General features: G+C 35.0%; 1 protein-coding gene across 1 annotated transcript; it reads left to right on the forward strand.

Moving 5' to 3' along the window:
• Window positions 1-25: 25 nt before the first annotated feature.
• On the forward strand, window positions 26-18405 carry LOC144434772 (indoleamine 2,3-dioxygenase 2-like). Its single transcript, XM_078123255.1, has 12 exons — window positions 26-229; window positions 5436-5531; window positions 6814-6933; window positions 9801-9937; window positions 11995-12115; window positions 13460-13556; window positions 14042-14093; window positions 15005-15080; window positions 15554-15635; window positions 15977-16166; window positions 17368-17453; window positions 18068-18405. The coding sequence occupies exons 1-12, from the start codon at window positions 143-145 to the stop codon at window positions 18133-18135; spliced, it is 1212 nt and encodes a 403-aa protein (XP_077979381.1). The 5' UTR covers window positions 26-142; the 3' UTR covers window positions 18136-18405.
• Window positions 18406-24503: the final 6098 nt, after the last annotated feature.

The raw sequence follows: 24503 nt of genomic DNA on the forward strand, positions 1-24503 counted from the left end.
ACTATAAATAGAGGCAGACGTCACTTTCAATGGCCGGTATAATTTTGTCTTAGTCATGTGAACCTGTTTCGTCAGGTCCAGATACACAGATACATGACAGAAGAGGCAGAGGAGCAACAGGAGTATATCTTTCGCCGCAGCTATGGCTGCTGAAGTGGAGAGAGAGGTGCCAAGGCTGGGGGATTTCCACGTGTCCGAAAAACTAGGTTTTGTGTTGGAAACACCTTTGGTAAGTTGAGTGCGCATGCATGTTGGAGATTTCCACTGTCGACTCGTCTTTCTCTTCTGTATACATTTTTTTACGAGACTGGCGATATGTATTTTTTTCAAGTACTTACTTAGTCGAATCATGGAAGTATAACATGGGGTTATACTTCCATGGTCAAATCTTCGTGTGCGGCCCTGACTTTGCAAACATTCTATTATTACTATTTCTAATTAGGAATGTGTCGCTTTTACCGGTATATGGACCAACCCACTTAGTGACTTACAAGTTACAACGTTTTTATATTCGTTTACATGTAAAAGTTTAAATTACTTTTTAAATGGTTAGCTCTAATATTACGTTATATTTTTCATTACACGCATGTCTGATGATTGATTTTTTTCCTAACAGTTACAATGCAAATACAAAGTTCAAGGACAAAATTATAGCACTACAAATTATTTCTGCTACAAGTTATCCAAGCCAGTGTCCATCTTTTATTTACACGTACCACTGCCAGCGATTTTCAAGGTAACGTAAAACGTGACGTGTGTACGCGACACCGGAACCGTAGTCACAGGTTGCGTTGTTGATGGCCGATAAGTAACAACGTGGACACTTGCCTAAAAACGATGTTATTTTAGAAAGCGTAACAGAAGTTCCGCCGAAATTATAATGTACTACTACGAATAGATGTACGTATACCGCGTAATAGAATCAATCAATCAATCAATCTTTATTGCGTAACATCATGCTTTAGCGAGCATGGTAAAGCATACAAAAATAAGTAAATAAAATACAATCATTTAGCCAACTGCTATATTTTTTACATTAACAAGAAAGTTTCCAAGAGAAAGTTTAGAGATCGTGAACGTATGTGACGAACACGTATATGAAAACACGCACCAGTCAAATACAGTCAATCCATTCACTACCGTGGTCTGAGGTATAAACAGTCAAAACAATTATCAATAATATCACAGCGATTTCTAGGAATGGAGGAAATATAAAATGAACTGACACTGTAATTTCATTTACATGTAAACTTTCAGGAAATAGCGAAAAACATTTCATTTTCAATATACTAGTAATTGATATGTTGCAAGTGATACTAGTAATTCGTCAGAATAAATGAACATTTTATCGAGAGATCACTGAGATCTGATATTGTGATTACATTGAAGCTGTGTTTCGTTTTTATTTGATTTTGGTGTATTTTTATTTCTTGTGTTTCAAGTATTAATTGTAAAGTACTGTCATGTTAGTATTTATTTAATTGCTGATGTCAGGCTTGCCAAGGTTTGGCTAATAGAGTTGCACCTTGAGAGGATTTAAATTGATCACAGTTTACATTTAACTCTACTGTCTAGTGTAAAACTCTGGTTCCGATTACCCGACCCCACCTAGCTTTTCACTGCCAATCCTAAATTTTTTTTTACGTATTCGAGAAAAAAATAATATAATCGCAAAAAAAAATTGTAAAGTCTCACGAGAAATAGTGGATGCGAAAACTGACATCAACTTAAAAAGACAAAATAAAACTGTTCTTCCAATCTGTAATGGCTGTACATCTGATAGGAAGAAATAAACAACACAGAGACCATTTGGAAAACAATGAAAAACCTGAACTAGACACTCGCATATGAAAAACAATATATGATAAAATAACATAAAATATCTACCAAACCCCACCCATTCTAAAATTAAGCATAATTGGAACCCCACAAGTTTTTTTATTGGGACTAAGAAGGATGAGATTTGGTATGATTTACATGTTTCCAGTAGCTTTCAACATCAGGTTAGTGTCGGTAAACATCCTGAGAATTTGAAGTCAATGTTCCCTCACTACCTTGAGCATTCACTGTGCATAGTTACCACTGGAACTGATTATGTTTGTAACAATGCATATGTTAATAGTCTTGTTGATTGAACCATACACCTCTACAACAATGTACATAGAGCCATGAAAGTGAAAGTGAGGGTTTTAACTTAAGCTTTTGTTCTGAGACAGGTAAACAATGTAATTGTTATGCATATCAATTGTCCACTATCCATGTCCCTGACTGAATACAGGCTAAACTTGAGAGGATACTGGTACTAGTAATTGAGAGGATTAAAACTGCAAAAATTAAAAATTATGGGTCTATTTATCATGACACTGCACACATCCTGTTATTAGCAATAGTGCAGTAGCCTCAGTCGGATATGCTAAAACTTGTTTATGTAATGAGAGGCATAAATATTTCCAAATATTTTTTTTTTATGATTTATTTTTTGACATTTGTCTTCTTGCATCGATTTTGCTATGTTATCGAGTGTGTTTGCGAAAGTTGGGGAGCCTCGGTAACAGAAAGGGAGAATATGGTAAAACTGACAATATGTTGTACACATATATCATAATTTTGGCAGGGAAGCCTGGTAAAATGACAGGGGAACTCATGTAGATTTTACCTACTTACTGCCCTTAATAAATAACAGAAATACTGTTATCTCTACTAGTACATTGTACATGTATGTTGAAAAAAAAGACAATGTTCCAACCACAGTTTATCATAAAGTCTCTCCCTACAACTGATTTTTATCAATGAAAACAATAGGTTGTCCCTGCCAACCTTTACAATTCTAAATAGGATTCCACATACTGTTTAAATATATTATATAAAGGCCAAATAAAAAAAAAGTGTTTTTTCGATAACCTAACCAACCTTTGTTTAAGCCCCACCCCCACCCTAACATGCAAAAATATAAAATGGTAACAATTTACCTCTATTTATGCATGCATCTTTATGCGTTTGTCTCATCTGCAGTCACTTTTTAAAAAAATCATATTCCATTAAGAATCCAGGTCTTTTAGACTAACAGTCTGGTCTGCATAACATGTTTGTCATAATTATCTTCATTTACTTATTTTACACCTCATCAAACTTTCACAGAAGTATTGTGATTGACGATTATCTTATCTTGGGGTCAAAGTTATTTTTAAAAAATTTGAATTAAACTAAAATTCTGACCGACCTACCCATCGTATTTTCTGTAGTCGCGTTATTGCAAACAACATTTTTTTTTTTTTTGCCTAAATAGACCGTAGAAATATTTAATAGATTCTATCATGAGGAGACTTGCTTACAATTGTGCAAATCTTTTGTTTATAGTTAACTGAAAGGGGGTCATGATGGCAAAGGTGATAGCCGTGACGTCACATCACATCACATCACATACAAAATGCTGTACACATGTATATTAAAAACCCACACATAATTAATATACTAACTTCATTTTGATAAAAATACAAACAGTTATCAGCCCCTATATTTTTACTTGTTTGAAGCCAATCTGAGTTTTCTAATGCATGATAGCAATTATGAATTTTTGATGTAATATTTCATGCACTATATTTAAGGAAAAAATACATACCTGTATTTATCACCATTGCCATCAGACCCTTTTCAACTGCAAACAAAAGATATTTTACAATTGTAAGCAAGTCATGATAGAATCTATTAAATATTTCTTGAATAATAATACAATCCTGAGTCTGCTCAAAGGTTTCACAACAATAGAGCATAGTAAAAAAAAAAAGAAAGAAATAAAAGCATGGCAAACACAAAAAGTTCAAAATCATGTCAAATTCAAAATGAAAAGATAAAACGCTGGATAAAAAACTGAAAGTGTGGAACTAAAACACTAAAAAGAAAAAAAAATTAAATTGTTTATCAAAAGTTAAAAGGTAATGTGTTCATGAGTAATGAAAAAATGTGTAAGTATTGAAAACTTAATTAAGGCAGCATGGGTTAAAATGCAAAACCAAACGTTCAAGAGATCGAACATAACTTTGAAAATTGACAAATTCAAATTAATAGCATTACAGCAACATGATTTATATTTTAAGTGTTTATTGTTAAGAGTGGATTAGCTTGTGTTCTTACCAGGTAATCCTCCTATCCTCATATCTCCCAAGTATTGATTTATATTTTTCAGACTATATACTGTACCAGTGGAAAAAGTCTTTTACAAAAAAATTCATATCTAGAGCATGTATACATATTCTGACTTTAAGCATAGACTTTTGAACATCTATGCTTTTTTAAGTTACTTTTTCAAATATAATATAACCATAATGTAATTATTAAGTCTGACAAATTGTAATTGTGAATTTTTTGGATCTTGTTATCTGATAATTTATAAGTTTGCATTCCCAAATGTGTTGCTACATAGTGTATAACTGTATATCCACAATTCATTGGTCAAGGAGATAGATGTCAGACATTCCAGGACAACATTGGTATGATGGGTATCTGTCTGGGAAAGGTCACACAAGGCAAGATCATGTTGAGGTCATTCCAGACATGATAGCCGTAGTTGGTTATGACCTGAAGTAATGATATTGATAGTCCTGAGTTGACTGTACTTATCCCATCCTATCCCTGTGGCAACAAACATCGAATAGGAAAATCCATTCAAAGTATCCTGTACCCGCAAGCCATTGATCTTTAAAGTCTAACCCAAGAAGATTTTCCAACCTTGGTAAAGCAAAAAAAAAGCGATGGATAGGGATGATCGCACATATGTCCTACAACTTCAAAAGCTCAATAAACACCAACTTCGTACCATTAGAACAAAACCGGTTCACAGGTGCAACATCAACACATTTAATTTATATATGATACAAACCATGATGAAAATTGTAGTGGTCATACCACTAGCACTAAGATCGATGCAATGTAAAAACATGATGATAAACACACTAAAATACTACTGGAAACCCAGCACTGTATATCAAATTAGAAGTAAATTTTAATCAACTTATCAACATATCTGTAGTAAATACAGAACTTGTTATCATTGAAGGCGTGAAAGTTTCGAAATTTGGTTAGAAGTGCAAAAATGAAGTTCTGCTATGATATTGACATATAGAACACATTCTTTTCATTGCGTCGATGTTGTACTACGTGTCGACGTACAATTGGTATATAGTAGTCCATGGTTAACAGCTACTGTACATGTAGCTGTTGTATTCCAAGAATTGTCTGTAGGAACGAGAATTTCAAAACTTTGCCCTTACGGAAGTCATTCAGTTTAAATCTGGTTCTATATTTTTTTTACACTCAACTTACTTTTGTTGCTGTACATCCAGATCTCAAACAAACAAACCAAGCAAATGTAAGATTCCATGGATGGCAAGTAATTATCAATCATTGTAAGTAAACCACCTTTTTTCTTTCCTTTACAGCAAGAACTTCCACCTTATTTCCAAATTTGGAATGAACTTGGCAATGACCTAACAGATCTTATTCTCCATGGAACTCTACGAGAAAAAATACATGAGGTAAGACTTATTTATTGATGACGCAATATGAATTTCTTGAAGACTATCTTTTGCCGTGATCTTTTCTAGAAATAATGTGAGTCTGCTTCCTAAAAGGGAACATTTGTCTAATTTCATTATCTCTGAGATACATGTAGAATTTGAAAAGCTCAGTGAAAGTATCACGTTTTGAAAATACATATGTGTTTTTAAAAGTTGCACACACACGGGAAGCATAACCATCACTGGAAATATTGTATTGTAGGTTTCATTCTCATTTAGTGAATAGAAAACAAAATGAATCCATCTGGTTAAATAGATCAAGAATTAAAGTTTTCTTTTATGCTGTACTTTTTATTCCAACATATGGCAATGATTGTTCCTTTCCTGGTACATGAGTAAACAACTCTTGTTGATTGTCAATAATTCCCTTTTGTTATTATGATAACGATTTGAAATATTAGTTTTGATGTCATGGAACCATGTTTACATTCTCTACATACTTTCATACCTTCAAACCTAACAGCGGCAACCCAGATATAGAGTATGTTGTTCATACCTGCAACAACATGGTACCACTTGTTTGATTATTTTTTGTGATGTGTTGTGATGAGTCTGGCAGGTGAAGGAGTGAGGATATATGAAATATAGTAATATATGTTTGGTGATGTGTCAATATTTGAAGTGTATTTGTTAGAAATTTTTTTTGTTTTCATAACTTCAGATGATCAGATGGAATGCAGTTGCCAAACATATAATAATGTATCGTGCTACATCTCAAAACTTAAAGACAATAAAATTGTATTGTAGGTGAAAGTGTAATTTTAATCATAGTGACAGATACAAAGATGTCATAACTTCATACTTTGTGCACTGTCCCCACCTTTATGCCATGATTACCACTATATGGAGTTAGGTTTATTTGATAATAAAATGTGAAAGTGTAATTTTAATCATAGTGACAGATACAAAGATGTCATAACTTCATACTTTGTGCACTGTCCCCACCTTTATGCCATGATTACCACTACATGGAGTTAGGTTTATTTGGCAATACAATATTGTAAAATTATGCGACTTCTAATCTTGCAGTACTACCAAGGGCAACACTGGTCTGGATGCCAACTTGGTGTCTAACTAAACCATGTGGCGGTGTAAATGGTAAGGATACCATATAGGAACTAGACTAGGGTAACACAAGAATGTCAAGCAATTATACGCAAGAAAGTAATTCAAACTTATTTTGTGCTGTTTATTTCTTTAAAGCTATCTTAACTGATATGGGTTATGCTTATCATTACAGATGCCTCTCCTTGACCATATTTTGCTAGAAGGACATCGACAGTTGAGACTCGCCCATCTGATACTATCTTGTTTGACTAGTGGATATGTATGGATGGGAGGTGAACAAGATATACCTGATGTAAGTTTAGCCATCAAATCTTAGAATTGTTAAGGGATGATCGTACAATGTCACACAAGCTCAGTAAATGAACTTCATTCGTTTAGGAGGGAGGGGTCTGACACCAATGCGATTGCTGAACTTCATTTTTGCACTTCTGTTAAACCATATTTTGGAAACCTTCAAGCCTTCAAGAATAAAAAGTTCTCTATTTACTACTGACATGTCTGATACAGTAAGTCACTGGTAATGTGATATACAGTGCTGGTTTTCTGTTTAGTATTTGAATGTGTTTACCATGTTTTTATATAGTATAAATTGTATTTGTTTGACCACTACAATCTTCACAATGGTTATATACCATATTTAAACATTGTAGTTGTTACACTTGTACATTTGTTTAAGGGGAGATGGTTTTGGCCTAAACGAACAAAGTTAGTTTATTAGTCTTGTGTGAGTTTGTGCGATCATCCGTAAGTGTACTCAACTTTATACTAGAGATGTCCAGACTTGGCATGTAAAGTTAGAAGAGACAAAGAAGAATACTAGACACTGTACCAGTTTTAATTACAGTCCAACATCAAGACATATTGGTAACAAAGATATCACATATGATAACCATTATGTCCTATATATACAGGTCTGTAGCAAGTGCCCACACAGCAAAGCTGCATAGGTGAGCTCAGGTACTAGTGCACATGACTGAAATTGGTTAAACTAAGCTGTTCCATTTTCATGGTTACTTGCGTAACCATGATCTTTGCCATTTTGAATTCATGGTCTGTGCCATGTTGGATCGGATCATGTGACTCTAGAGAAAAGATTAATGTATTTGTTTCTGCATGATTTAAGGCCCGGTTACACGAGGCAACTCGACGAGCAACACACTAAGCAATTTGTCGCAGGGCCTTGCGACATCGCTAGATGCATCGTAAGGAAACCGACATGTCAGTCTTTCTGCAACTTGTCGCAAGTTCCTTCTCGAGTTGCCAAATGTAACCACCTTGTCATGTCACAAGCAGTAACCTTTGACATATACCCACATGTCAAATGACGTTCAATGTTATGGCCGCCATGTTTTTAGTATAATTATTCTATTTCGGCAAGTATTTTTGATATAATTTTGATTATCACCACAAATACCACCTATCACTGGTATACAACGTCTATGAATGCTTGATCTCTGCTGAATATCATTTTATTTCTAACTTGAATGCAAGTAGCGACATTGGAAAGATCAACATCGCCCTTAACGAACTTCAAATTGAATATAGTTTTATTATCGATACCTCTACAAGTTTTCAGTCATTTTATTGGTAATAGTAGCAATTTTATAGCATTTCTTCCAAGGTCCTGCCACTAGAAGACTTGACCTCGATGACCTGTAACTTTTATATGTCCACGCATGTGCAACAGTTAGCACTTGCGACTCACCAAGCAACTAGTTGCCTCATGTCTGCTTGTTTTGCAATATTTCCTTTTGCACAACAGAACAATAGTTAATTTAACTCCATTGTCATTAATTACATGTCAAATAGTGATAATAACTATAAATTCCCAATTCTAATTGGTCTTAGCTTATAGGTTGACTAGTCTGATATTATTGGGTGATAACTATTATGTCAAATGCCCATGTCTTGATATTATTGGGTGATAACTAATATATCACATTCCCATGTTTTGATATTATTGGGTGATAACTAATATATCACATGCCCATGTCTTGATGTTGAGTGCATGATAACCAAGTATATGATGGAATGTGCAGGGTTGCATACACCTGTGGATGTACTTGCTGTCAGATTAAAAGGCTTGAAACTTGTGTGGGCACCTAATTGTAACTTATAAGATGTGAAATTCCTCAAATCTTCTCAAGCAGTTACTGAGTATTGCTGACTCATCATCTGGGCATTATTGCAAGTCATGGTTTTACACGGCTTTCATTTTTAATAAGTAGTTGTTATGTTCACAAGCAACATCCTGAATTGAACAAAAGTGAAAGATCTTGTTTTCTTATCTTTATGACTGTCACTCATATTGTACGATAAATAAAACTTTTGTTGTTCAAATAAAAGTTTCAGTAGTTGATGGTCTGTATAGTGTATGCCTCTTTCAGTGTCCTAATTTGTAAGATCTCATATTCCTGCCATTAAAAATTTAGCAAAAACCATTCCAAAAAATTGCAAAGAATTCTTTTCAAGTAACTGATTTGGCATCTGTTTGTTGTTTACAGTTCAATGTACAGGTATAACCATAAATCAATCTACTGTGAAATCCTATTTCAAATCTGAATGGATTGATCACATGGCATTGTGCCAAAATTGATTCATTGACCACACTATATAAAATGACATAAAAGTTAAGCTTTTATAAGACATCACAAAGTGCTGAAAACAGTGCATTGCGGTTGTTGACCAACTATTCTGAATGTGTAATAGCATACAGAAACTATCCAACCTTGAGTTTGATGACCCTGGACATCTGAAAACAAGGGCGTTTTGTCCTTGTACATATATATGGATTGTGTGCTAATATTTTCGGAGATGTCAACACCCATCTAGAATCAGTGTGCTCTCTCATGATAGCCAAATTTTGTTGTTCTGAATCAAATGAGGAAAAAAATGGTATTTCTTGTGAATCACCACATAGTAAGAGATAAGGGAACACTAAATTTTGATGTGTCACTACAAATTGTATGTGTCAGTGGTGCGTCAAATTGGCTTAGGAGTGCTTATGTATGGCTTGTGTCAATGAAATTCATCATTGCCATGAATTGACAGATTCTCTGTGTATCATCGCAATACTATCGGGTAGATTTCATGCGTAAAGAATTCATTAATAGTAATGATACAGGTATGTTGACCATTTTGTCTTTGTTTTTTTTGTAGAGGATTCCAGAGAACCTAGCCATTCCATTTTGGAGAGTTTCAGAGAGACTGAACATGCCTGCAGCTGTAGGTATGCACTGTTCAGTTTGTCTGGCAAACTGGAAACTCAAAGATCCGACAGGCCCTCTTCAACTCGAGTAAGTTTTGTAAGTTTTATTGTAACACCCTCATCAAGTTGCAAGGGATAAAGTCCCAAGGCTTGCAAAATCTCAGGTGAAAGACATAGCATATCAACACTACAGTTGGTATAACAAATAGATATTATTCCCCAATATATATCTTCATAGCCAAGGAAAACACAAGATGATATTTAGAACCAGAGATGTAGATGTGAGTTGTGATGATGTAGAACAACTGGGTTGTAAAAACCATATTTTCGTTTGAACGTGTTCAACCTGGCTTATGTGTGGTGAAATAAATGTGTTTCCAATAACCCGACTGACACAAGTTTAAGTCGCCAACCCTAAACATATTTTAGACATTTAAAACAAAAAGATAAGAATTTCTTTGTCTTCTTCAATGTCCTTCATGCATGTCTTCTGTTTTCTTTCCCCAGCGATGTCTGTACATATTATTTCATCAAACTATCACAGGAGGGATATTCTGACTGACATTTTGTTTGGTTTTGGGTCAAAGCAATATTTGTCAAAAATAAAAACAATTAAAAGATAAAAAAAAATTTTTAAAAATTAAAAAAAATCTCAACCTACCCACCCTTTTCTCTGTGGCCATGTTATCGGAAACACACAATTATTTCTTTTTTCGCCTAACACTTTGTAACGGTACCACAGATATGTGAAAATTGAGGTGATATGTTTTATCATGGATACCAGTTGAATTTGTATGCCATCCATATGGCCACTTTAACGAAGTAAGTCTACACTATTTAGACTGACTGAGAATGTGATTGATTTGAGCTATGCAGTGTCTCGTCAAGGTGACATTCGTAGATGTACTGCATGGAATGGTGAGCAAAGTAGCCAATTAACTAATGTGTTAACAAATGTTCAACATTGCTCTGTTATGTATAGCCATTATTGTAAATAAACTTTGATCCCTGTGGCTGCAATAAAGGAAGAGTGACAATCGGTCAAATTGTTGAGAACTTTTCCCAGCGTATAAATAACTTATAAGTCCAATATTGTCATAAGATGTAGAGTATTGTCACAGCCATTCCAAATAAAGATGACCCCCCCAACTATTATACTCTTGACATTGTTAAAGCCAAAATAATGGTGAAGCTCTTTGCAATGGAATTCTTATAAATCTGAGGATTTGTTCATGCATGTAATACAGATAAAGTATGCAGTAATCCTGTCAATTCAGTGATTGTACATCAGTATTGTAGTGTTTTCGCCTATTTAAACTCAACATATTGGGATTAGGAACTGAAATTTGAGTACAATAAAACAGGTGACTTTAATAGACTCACCAAAACGAATAAAAGTTTTTCCTTTTATCTATTCAAACAAGTCCATATCTAGATGAGAAGGGTTGGTTGTCTTGTCGCAAATATGTGGAATATTTCACAAAGTCATACTTTACAAAGAGTGAGTCTAGAGCCAGTCTAGTTTACTTGAGGAATGTCTATCTTTCATATTGACCGATATTGGACCATTTGCCATTTCTGAAACATGTAATTTTTGACAGAGCTTTTATTGAAGTTCACAAATATGTGACGTAGACAGTGAAATCAAGGTATTAATACTTTGGTGAAAAATAGGATCATTTGTTAAATGTTCACCATGATGATATCTTTATTTTATGTAGCCTAAAAACTTCTACTTTTTTCACCGTACACATTGAACAAATATATTTCCTAGGTACATGTATTTGTATTACTGAAAACTTAACATTTCAAACACACTAAATGGATTTTATAAGGAATCAAAAAAAAAAAACAGGGGAAATTCACAATCTGATTCAAAAATACATAAGAACGAAAAGAAAGAAATTTCATCGTAAAATGTATTATGTGACTTTTGTCAGGATTGGGAAAATATGTTCATGAGGACATAGCAATGTATTTTTGCACTGCAATATTGGACACTGTCATCAAAATCCAGCAATCCATTTGCAATGCAGAACATTGTGAAACTCATATCTACACTTGCAACATGGACATTTGCATCAAAGTCCAAAAGTTTGCTAAAATCCATTTATGTTAAATTTTGAGAAATTTGTATCTGCACAGAAACATGGACACTATCATCAAGATACAAGGTGGTGTTGATGAGGCATGGTTTTTCCTGATATCCGTACAAGTAGAACTAGACACAGCCCCTGCTTTAGTCAACATAGTGAAAGCCCAACAGGTAAGATAAGTCAGACAGGAATGTAGTAATTAGTACACATGGAAGAAGTAGAGTTTATATCTGCTAGGAAAACCTTAAAAAGTCCTTGATTAGTTACTAGTCAACTACATGTACCTCTAATCCTGTTGTAATGGAATCATGTAGTCCTTTATCATTAGTTCACTGTATCTCATATATATATATATATCCGTCCGTCCGTCCATCCGTCCGCAGCCGTTTCTCGGAGATGCCTGGACCGATTTTTTTCAAACTTGGTACAGGGGCAACATACAATGGCATACATATGCACGTCAATTTGTTTCATGATACGATCCAATATGACCGCCTAGCAGCCATTTTGTTTGTAAATTTTCCCTGTCTAAAGCCATAACTCAGACATGCTTGAACAGATCTCATTCAAAGTTGGTATTAGGACAGTGTTCTATGACATACATGTGCATATCCATTTGTTGTCATGATACGATCCAATTTGGCCGCCTAGCAGCCATTTTGTTTGTGAATTTTCCATGTCCAAAGCCATAACTCAGACATGCTTGAAGAGATCTCATTCAAAGTTGGTATTAGGACAGTGTTCTATGACATACATGTGCATATCCATTTGTTGTCATAATACGATCCAATGTGGCTGCCTAGCAGCCATTTTGTTTGTGAATTTTCCATATCCAAAGCCATAACTCAGACATGCTTGAACAGATCTCATTCAAAGTTGGTATTAGGACAGTGTTCTATGACATACATGTGCATATATCCATTTTCATCGTGATACGATCCAATATGGCTGCCTGGCAGCCATTTTGTTTGCGAATTTTCCATATCCAAAGCCATAACTCAGACATGCTTGAACAGATCTCATTCAAAGTTGGTATTAGAACAGTGTTCTATGACATACATGTGCATATATCCATTTTCATCGTGATACGATCCAATATGGCTGCCTGGCAGCCATTTTGTTTGCGAATTTTCCATGTCCAAAGCCATAACTCAGACATGCTTGAACAGATCTCACTCAAGTTGGTATTAGGACAGTGTTCTATGACATACATGTGCATATCCATTTTCGTCGTGATACGATCCCCCATACCCGACCCATCCTTTATTGTTGTAGGCATGTTCCATGTCCAACAAGCAGACACAACATAACTAAGTCTGTTTGATTTAGGTTCACAAGTGTTGTTGCGTGATCAGAGTAGTGATAATTCCTTAAAACCCAATCATAGCGGGGACTATGTCATTCTCAATGACTTGTTCTATATAATTCTGTATGTACAGGCAGTGAAAGACCAAGATATACATTTGCAAAGTCCTAACTCCTTTTATCTGTTCTATATTATTCTGTATATACAGGCAGTGAAAGACCAAGATATTTGTACCATGATAGAATCCCTAAATGTGATGACGTCCACATTGAAACAGATGAAGATGACACTAAGGAGAATGCATGGTAATTTATATATGTACATGTATTATCTATCCTGAAGTGAAAAACTGACATCCCTAAAGATACAAACGTCAGAAAATGTTTCCTATTCGACTGCAATTACGTCATCAGTCTGGGCTTATCAGCCTGCCCTATTGGGGGAAAGGGGAGATTAGACCACACCCACAAATACTGTTACTAAGGTTTCTAAAATGCTCAAAACATAAAATCTATATCAGACTATTCTACAATAATGTTAATTGTGATGTATGTCATTGATGACGTTAAAACTGTCTTCTGGCATTGATGACATACTAGATGTTTCCTAGACATTTTAGTGTTGTATTCATCAAATTGTTTACATTCTTGAATACTAGGTTTGATTTCTACCCATAGTTAGTTATGGTTAACTACTGCAGTAGGTTGAATACTACACATACCTTTTACTCAGCAACCTTGAAGAAATCCTTTGAAATTTCTTATCCTGTCTTTTCTTTTCTTTTTTCTAGAGAGAAGTAGTCCAGATGTGTTCTTCAACGTTTTGAGAATTTTTTTATCAGGGTAAGCAATTTATAATAGACAGTTGCTGTGTTAACTTAAATCTTTGCATACCTAAGGTTTTAACTTTGATGAAATTAGAAGGTGATTTTGAGGACTGATATGTCTCCAGATATGAAAGGTAAATTAGATTACAGTGATAACGTATTTAGTACATGACTTGAAATGTCAATCAAAGGGATGTGACAATGACAATGTGAAGGTTAATCTGGTTTCCATGGAAATATTTGTCTATCAACAACTTAGGCTGTAGTAATAGTGAATTTACGTTATTGGAATCTAGTTTTTGACGTGACTACATAACTTTCATCCAAATCACTCAGATGTCATCAGCATAATGATGTTATACTGTTTGGTCAGGTGACCTCCTAGTGGAATCACCTGACAGTAGATTATTGTGAATAGGTGGGAGATGGTATCCACAGTCACGGTTAGGCTGTGTTTACATGATGACATTTTTCAAATAAAAGTGCTACTGTGCATTTTCATTTTAATGCGTGAACACATGTTTATACGATATGCCAACAAATGTTTTTGACCGTTACACAGAAACACAGAAGATAGAACAAATCGAAAAGGATGCTTTATGTGCAAACATAATGATCAATTGCATGTATAGGTACATCATTGATTGGGACCTTCCTGAGGTCAAATATGTGTGTTTTTGAATTGTTGCATTTTCGGCCATTGACAGAACTCTGTTCTTAAATATCTCCGTGTTCACTCATTTAGATGGACTCTGTTTTCAAAAGAAAGTGGTTTGTTTTGAAATCAATGCACTTTCCGCATTGTTTTCAAACTGTTGCATTTTCATGTGCATTTTCGTTGTCACCGTGTAAACAGTAGGACTGGTGCAAACACAACAAAATAGTTTGAGTTTTCATGTGGAAACAACATCATCTGCAAATTTCTAGGTGGGATCATGCAGCTTTCCGAAAATTAGGATACAATGGTTTGATTTATGAAGGAGTTAGTGAGGAACCAATCAAAGTAAGTATTTATAAATCCTGGAACTAGAATTTAGTTAACTTGATAAAATGATAAAAGTTATCATGAAAGAACATAACTATGGTGTAGCAATAGTTAGTTCTTGTACCATGACGAAGGGTTCTAATTTCTTATGAGTAACGTTTGACCACTTCTTGTTGACAAACCTTGTCAAACTGTCTGTTTGCTGGCTTTACTGTGAAATGTTACTCATAAGTAATAAGAACCCTTGCTTATGGTACAAGAACTAATTATTGCAATTTATACATTGACACAATTGTAGTACAAACATAGTCAACTTTTGCCAATATATGTATGCGTGACTGTAACAGCAAATGAACCAAGTTTCTAACTGTGGTATCCATAAGGAGATAAGCGGGTATTATTAGATATATAGATAGAAACTATATTTAACAACAGTTTTTTTTTTAAAGCTGAAAGCAATTATTTATTTCTGATATTTATCTTGTGGATAGCATTCAGGGGGAAGTGCAGCACAGGCAGCCATTTTGTATTCTTATGATGAAGCCCTTGGAATTAAACATGATCAAGCAAAAGGTAAGTAATATTTGTTGTTGGGAGTGGGATGGGGTGGTGTAGAAAAAAATTAAATATTCATGTAAGTGTCTTACTGGAGAGAACAGTGCAATATTAGTAGCAGATCCAGGGAATAAGTATGTTATAAGTCATTACTCGGAGTTTCTTCTGTGATTATCGGGTGACTATTAACATCCTTCTCAATAAAAAACCAACACAACAAACATGCATGTACACCATGAAACAGACTCACCAAAACAGAATTGTAACAAAACTTTGTGCTTTTTTCTAAACTTGAATCTTCACCAAACTGTAGTGATAAATCATCTGGTACATGTATATTCACTGTTTTATTTTCACAGAGGCCATCATTCATCGTTTTAAGCAGTACATGCCGCCAGATCATAGAAATTTCATCAAGGCTGTTGCTAATGGTCCCTCTATCAAAGAATTTGTAAAAGTCATGCAAGACTCGGCATTGTCAGAAGCTTATATGGGATGTGTTGGTGCTCTCAAAGATTTCAGAAGTTATCATATACAGCTTGCTTGTAGGTCAGTAGATAGTTAGTGTATTACATTCGCAGCTGCTTGTAGTTCAGTATGTTTGGCGTGTATATAGGCAGTTAGTGTACTACATTCGAGGCTGCCTGTAGTTCAGTATGTTTGGCGTGTATATAGGCAGATAGTGTACTACATTCGAGGCTGCTTGTCTTAATGTTATTCACTTCTAAAAGACATAGGTAACAATTTAGTTTTCAAATTTCACTGTTGTACTTCATTGTGCGTAGTATTAAAGTCAGTGAGTTTGACTGAATTTTTGCCACAAAAAGTAAAAACCTTGTTAAGTTTCAATGAAGACTGTAAAAGCAGATATACTTTGAATAAATGTATTCTAGATACCTGCAATGTGTTTTTTCCCATAATTGATGTTTTTAATATTCACAAAGCCTGTCTGTGTCAAATCCTCTCAGGGATACTGGTTTCTAGGGTATATATAAAAGAGATACAAGTTTTTCAAAAGAGAAGTGTTAGTTTTGAATTTCACTATACTTATTCAATGGCCTTTTACAAAAGAAAATCTGAAATGATCATGAAAAAAGATAATAGTTCACCACAGAAATTTTTCGAATGGATAAGAAAATCATTACATAGTAATGTGGCATCATGGTGGCTAGCTTGGAATCTTCAGGTTGTTTGAGTGGGGATCTGGTGGGATAGAGGTTGCAATGTGAATGTTTTTACTCCCATGTACGTATAGAGACTGCAATGGATGGTATACTCCACAGGGAGATGTGGAAGTATAATGGGATCTTGTGCTGCGAAAAGGTCCATACCTAGAATAATAATTATAAAGCGCTTTGAGCACAGTGTGGGAAAGTACAATATAGCAGCAAAGGCTGCAATGGAGTGTATGCTTCCATCGGAAGTTGAAGTATAGTGAGCCATTGTATTGCATGCTATAGATCCATGCCAGGGGTAATAATTGTAATTTGTGTTTTGAACACTGTGTGGAAAAGCACTATATCAAAAAACTAACATTATTATTATAATCCACAGTGAGGTAATGAAATGAAATTACAGACTTGTTCAAACAAAATAATGAATCGCTTGAAGAGTGAAGACAAAACGTACAAAAGTTTAGCGTCAGCTGGATGGTTGTTTGAAATATTTAAAGTAACTTGATGTAGACTATTTAGTACTCTTAGGATTATCAGATAGCAATGACTGAAAAATGTATGTTTTCATCTTACAGGTATATAACCATCCAAGCTCACAGGAATGCAGAGAACAACAATGAAAATTTCACCAATCACGCACGTGTTGGTAGTGGCGGTACAGGTAAGTGAACATTAACAATTTGTATACTTGATGCGTGTTTCCATGTCTCTATGCAGAGCTTTACAGTAACTTAAGAAGCAAAATTTATTTACATCAACCACTTGGTATATTACTGTTTATTATGGTCATAGGGCATTCTCAATAAACCGTTTTCTTGTCTTGCGGCAGATCTCACGAGATCTCACGTGATTGCATCCATAGCAGCCATGTGAGGGTGGTCAAGCTGAAAGTGACAAATGCTTAGCAACACTATTGTTCTCAAAATCATCGCAAACGGCAACATCAAAAGCTTGACCACTATCACATTTGACAACCATTGTTGCTAGGCATATTTGCATATCTTGCGAGATCTGCAACAAGATGTAAAATCCCTTCTTTGTGCTTCACACTTGTGGAATACCTCAAGTCTGTAACTTCATTTCAGTTTTTTAAATCTGGTCTTCAGACCTATCTTTACGAGATGACTTTTGTTCAAGTTTGTTTGGTTATCGAATTGTTTTTTGTAGTGTTTGTGTTTTGTAAAATGCATTAAGATATTTTTATGGAATGCACTAATATAAAAATCATAGATTACATTAGATTGTAATATTAGTCAATTTTTCTCGTTTTGGTAGGCTTTATGCAGTACTTGAAAGGTCTTCGCAACGACACATCCAACATGTTGAAGCAGTTCAAGTCATAGAATGTTTGGACTATGGCTTATTGAATCAACAAGATGTAGCTACTAGTGTATTAGTACTCCATGAAGACGTCATTATAAGTTGAATTCGCTTCCTGTGAAGTAGAAACATTAGTAGTAGATGCTTCAACCTAAGACAAACAGTGGTACTAGATGCTTCAACCTAAGACAAACAAGAGTAGTAGATGCTTCAACCTAAGACAAACAGTAGTAGTGGACGCTTCAACCTAAGACAAAGAGTACCGTAGTACTAGATGCTTCAATCTAAGACAAACAGTAGTAGTAGACGCTTCAACCTAAGACAAACAGTACCGTAGTACTAGATGCTTCAATCTAAGACAAACAGTAGTAGTAGACGCTTCAACCTAAGACAGACAGTAGTAGTAGACGCTTTAACCTAAGACAAACAGTAATAGTGGACGCTTCAACCTAAGACAAACAGTAGTAGTAGAAGCTGCAACCTAAGACAAACAGTAGAAGTAGACGCTTCAACCTAATACAGACAGTAGTAGTAGACGCTTCAACCTAAGACAGACAGTAGTAGTAGACGCTTCAACCTAAGACAAACAGTAGTAGTAGACGCTTCAACCTAAGACAGACAGTAGTAGTAGTAGACGCTTCAACCTAAGACAGACAGTAGTAGTAGACGCTTCAACCTAAGACAGACAGTAGTAGTAGTAGACGCTTCAACCTAAGACAGACAGTAGTAGTAGACGCTTCAACCTAAGACAGACAGTAGTAGTAGTAGACGCTTCAACCTAAGACAAACAGTAGTAGTAGAAGCTGCAACCTAAGACAGACAGTAGTAGTAGACGCTTCAACCTAAGACAGACAGTAGTAGTAGACGCTTTAACCTAAGACAAACAGTAGTAGTAGACGCTTCAACCTAAGACAAACAGTAGAAGTAGACGCTTCAACCTAAGACAAACAGTAGAAGTAGACGCTTCAACCTAAGACAGACAGTAGTAGTAGACGCTTTAACCTAAGACAAACAGTAGTAGTAGACGCTTCAACCTAAGACAAACAGTAGTAGTAGACGCTTTAACCTAAGACAAACAGTAGTAGTAGACGCTTCAACCTAAGACAGACAGTAGTAGTAGTAGACGCTTCAACCTAAGACAAACTGTAGTAGTAGACGCTTCACCCTAAGACAGACAGTGACATAGTAGTAGACGCTTCAACCTAAGACAAACTGTAGTAGTAGACGCTTCAACCTAAGACAAACAGTAGTAGTAGACGCTTCAACCTAAGACAAACAGTAGTAGTGGACGCTTCAACCTAAGACAAACAGTAGTAGTGGATGCTTCAACCTAAGACAGACAGTAGTAGTAGACACTTCAACCTAAGACAAACAGTAGAAGTAGACGCTTCAACCTAAGACAAACAGTAGTAGTGGACGCTTCAACCTAATACAGACTGTAGAAGTAGATGCTTCAACCTAATACAAACTGTAGAAGTAGACGCTTCAACCTAAGACAAACAGTAGAAGTAGACGCTTCAACCTAAGACAAACAGTAGTAGTGGACGCTTCACCCTAAGACAGACAGTGACATAGTAGTAGACACTTTAACCTAGTACCAGTATTACACCACATTGGTGTAGCACTCTCAGCTGCTTGGAAAAGATGAACTTCTCACTCATTTTTTCACTTGCATATTTTTCAAATTCACGGTGATTATTCAAAAGCTGCAGAAGCAAGAAACTTCATGTTCTTTCTTTATGACTGCAACAATTGAACAAAATCACCAAGAGAATTAACCAAAAAAAATGTTAGAACAGGATGTCTTCAAGTGAATTGACCTCATCAAGGCTCTAACATGTGATACGATGTTTAATACTGAGAGATTAAAGTACCACCTAATGTTAACTCCCTGAGACACATGTTACAGTATTTTGGGAGTGTGTTAAAAAAACCAAATCAATAATTTTACTGTAACTGTCTGTATAGAACCTGTTATTTCATTTTGCTTCAAAGTCTTGTATTTTGCAATAGAATGAAATTCTTCATCTTGTTTCGTATGTAATTTGAAAATTCATTTCCATTCATACCAACTGTCCATAATCATTGCCCCTTAAAACTTTGAGTTAAACATTACCCCATGAAAATTAATAGTTATATTTTGACATTTGAGAGAAGTTCTGTTGTATGTAGCGTCTTATCTTACATGTTATTGAGCTATATGATGATGGTTATTCATAAAGACTTAGGTGGCCCTGTCCATGCAGGGCTACACTGTTCTACAATTTGTTTCAAAGACACACACCGTGTCACAAATATGAATCAATTATCAAAGTCTTGGTCATTCCCACCCTACAGTTTATTTCTTATCATCACTGATAGGAGATAAATTTGCAATGTTGATGGTAATATTAAACTTATTTCCGCATATTGTGATTCAAATGCAGTCTGAATCCAGGCTTTTAAGTTGCTATAGCAACATTTACTTGGCTGTAACTTTTACTGGTTAATTTACCAGACAGTTGCTGTTGGAGAAATATCTGACAAGACAAGTAAGACAGGCCCTGTTTTTAAAGTGTAATACTTGAGGCTCATCTCTGACCCACATTGGTGGCACAGAGTAAGGTTTATGTATTAGTTCGGCAAGCTCACTTGCCGAGCAAAGGGCCGAGAGGACGAGTCTTGTGATTTCATGTCTCCAGATACTTTGAGTTTACTCAGACTTCACTCTGTTCTGATGTTATGTTTCCATTTTGTATATCATTAGAGCATTTTGACATATTTGAAAACTTTGAGAAAGAGCATATTTTTGCAGCTATGGTTTGTTTTGTTTATATATAGATTTCTATATGTTTGCCATAAATAGAAGGTAAAATGTATTAATTTGCCTAGAATGACCAAGGCTTTGCTGATTGTTGTAGTGTAGTGCTTATTTTTAAAACGCCAAATACTGCCTGATAGGCCATCCACAGTGCAAGTGGTGACGCTTATAAAGCGTTTGTGTGGAAATCTAGTTACCGATGGTAACTAGTAACCAGTCTTCAAAACTCACATATGTGAAATCGAAGACTTGGTGACACTTGTAAAGTGTTCGTGTTTCAACGTTGTCACTAGTGGTAGTCAGTCGAGTATTTCACTGCAGTTGATGAATACACTTGAGCCACAATGTTGCATGTACTATTAGAGTTGTGTGCTGTATAGAAATATTACAGGGTACTGTTTGAATGCACGTCGAGTGTGGAAATAATAGGCATGTATAATTACATTGTAAAAGATGGTACAAGATCAGCACACATTATGATGATGATAATATTACACCATAGTAATATGGCCGATCCATCCGTCTGTCGGTCACATGCCAGTTATCTGGTTATTCAACGTATTGATACAGATACAGAATGTCCTAGATAGTGATGATATTTACACCAATATAAACATCCTTTCTGTGATAGTATGAAATATAAAAATACAAATGAAAACTAGATGGTCTCAACCAAACTCAACTCACAGGGTTTCCATAAGTTCTGACTAACTTTCGCCCCGTTAACTGAGCATTGTCAGGTCAGTGTGAATATAAATGTGGAATCTACAACTTTACATATCTACTCTACTACACTGACTCACCTTTACAACTCTGGAGATAAATATAGCTGACAGATCAAAATCTGCAAATTTCATACCATGTCAATAATAATGAAAAAAGCATCAGAAATTTAATACTAGTCACCAAATTTTACCAATTTCATAAAATCTGATATACAATTTATATTATGAAAGCCCTGGATACTTGATTTATGGAAGCTGAAAAAATCAATACTTTTGAAATGTTGACCCAGATCAACTTTCTCAGATAAAAGAAATACAAAAGAAAAAATAATGGAATTATTACTATTAGCAACAAATTTGAAAGTGATGACTATGTAAAATATTGAACAACTGATTGAAAGTGTATAGAAATTGGAAATAATTTGACATAATTTGAGCTGATGTTGTCACTAATCATGATATTATAAGTGCCGTGCCATTTCATAGTGGCGTATACTTTGTCAGAGCAAAGTTAATTGGGACATTCAGAGATGTTTTGCCCCTGAGGTTGTAATTTTTTTTATAGGTTTGTCAACTTTACCTTCAATATTTAACTTCACTCCTTTGTCAAAAAGCTGAACTCTGCATTTTTCAAACTATCCAGGCAGTCAGACTTCTGCCACCATCAATGTATCAAAGTGAATATTTCATGTCTTATATCAATTTTGAGAAAAATACCACTTTCCCATAAAATAGTAATGAGATATAAACATGACATTTATTTTTCAAACACAGCTAATCAACTGCTTCAGTCAGGGATACCCAATGTGATATTACTTTGGACATGTGCATTCTTTCATAATTTGCAGGTATTTACAAGGACTCATTCAAACACAAAATTGATGAGCATATATCTCTGAAAAGACATCAACGCTTACTCAAGGAAAATCAGACAACTCTTTGTATAAAGTTGTCTATTCATTCAGACAAATCTATTGACTGCTTAGCAGTACCCAGCTGAAATAGATCATAAAATCTTCAAAGTACACTTCCACAAGTGAAGTAAAGTTGGAGACTAACTTTGAAACCAATACTAGTAATCTATCAATATCTATGTAAACAGTTTCATTCGGAGGGTAGATCAAATCAGCTGTAACACCAAAAGAAAATTCAGCATAACATCTCTGGTAATCCAATATGGCTGACCTCTAACATTGTTCAGTCTCTCTTGTATTGTGGCTCAATGTGATCTGTAAGTGACAAAGGACTGACTACTCAAAGTGCAATGCTAGAATTTTGAGTGAAATTATTACATTTGGTTTGTGGGTTTTAGTACATGTAGGGAGAATGCACCCCATGGACTGATTTTCTCAGTAGTTATATGACAAAGACTTCACACAACTTGTCCACATGCATGTAGCATCTTATGGTAATCCTGACAATCCTTGATTTCCGATGTTAACAAATTAGTCTACCTTTGACATTGGACCTTGCAGGTCAAATACAAGGAAAATAGTTTGCATATTGTCAAGTTTGTGTGAAGTTGTTGTCAATTTAAGATTTTCTTTTTGTTGTGGGTGCATACATAGATAAAGTTTAGACAACAAGAAGCCTATTATTTCTATCTATTCAGTGTAAATTTTACAGCTCATTGTATTCAGAGATTCTTTGTATCATTTATATTGTCAGTGTGATTTGTAAGTTAATCAGTCACCTGTTTTACTTGTTGAGAACAATAGTGATTGTGGTTGCTTGATTGTAGCTCAAACCATAGACCATTATAGTGGTCTGAGATTGTAGCAATTAAAGCCGAGGAATGTTCACTGGGTATGGTTTGTCAGTATGTAACCTGGCTCTTAAGGTTCAATTTTTTTGGGAAGAGAAACAAAGCTGACATGTAAACCATGGCCTGATTCCAGTGAAATGCAGTGGAGATACCATTGGCATCATTTCTGTAGACTGTGTCAAGTCACCATCTAAAGTGTCAGTCACCAATCATTTGCATACCATCAACCCTATCCTTGAATCTCATCAGTACCAGGGCACCAAAATTATGAGATTCTATTTCTAAAAAAAATTTATTTGATTTGAGCCAAAAAGTTACGACAAAGTTACTTATTAATAAATAAAAATTGTGTGTGGATAATTTTGGTTGTAACAGTCCTGGTACTGAAGCAAGTAAGATGGACGAACTGGTAGTCAGCTACATGTAGTATTATAATTAAATTTGAAGTAATTACGACTCTGGTAATCGAGGCTTCGGTTTACTAAGATAGACACAAACTAATACTATTGTTGATGTGGTAGATTACACATTATTGTGTGAATATTGGTGACATCCTAAAATAGTACACTGCAAGTTTATGGAAGTAGATTTCAGAGAGCCACCTTACTGAGATTATCATTAAACCAACAGCCATTCAATAGCTTATCACTGTTGTATCAACATGTTGCAACAATAGTTTTATTTTGTGTCTATGCAAATAGCAAATATCTTAGCCAAGCGAAGGCTCAGTAATAACCTTGTTGTATGTACACAGTTATGTAAAGTTTGTTGTGTATTTTAAGAATGATAGTAGTTAGATATAGTTTATGCAGAGTTGTATATTCAAGATTTGACAATACATAGATTATTATAAGATTAATGAATATGTCACTGGGTACACGTATGTGTTGGATAGATCTATGGATTACATCGTCTGTTGTGTGCCTTTCTGTTAGTACATGTGAGGTGTCTTTCAAAGAGTTCACAAGTTGAAATCTAATGTCTCATCTACATCACCTTTGTGCCAAGTTATTTGCTCACTATTATACAGGTTTTCCTCAGTATCATTGAAGTACTTATATTGAAACTGATCAGTAGCACAAAGTGAAATCATCTTTATGG

The sequence above is a fragment of the Glandiceps talaboti genome, chromosome 5 (assembly GCF_964340395.1).
Source record: "Glandiceps talaboti chromosome 5, keGlaTala1.1, whole genome shotgun sequence".
Taxonomy (NCBI): domain Eukaryota; kingdom Metazoa; phylum Hemichordata; class Enteropneusta; family Spengelidae; genus Glandiceps; species Glandiceps talaboti.

Bases quoted from the DNA above. Each gene is read 5' to 3' on its own strand.
- LOC144434772 (XM_078123255.1), top strand. From the start codon at position 143: ATGGCTGCTGAAGTGGAGAGAGAGGTGCCAAGGCTGGGGGATTTCCAC. The intron at 230-5,435 runs GTAAGTTGAGTG...TTTCCTTTACAG, and splicing joins TTGTGTTGGAAACACCTTTG to CAAGAACTTCCACCTTATTT. The intron at 15,636-15,976 runs GTAAGTAATATT...TTATTTTCACAG, and splicing joins TAAACATGATCAAGCAAAAG to AGGCCATCATTCATCGTTTT.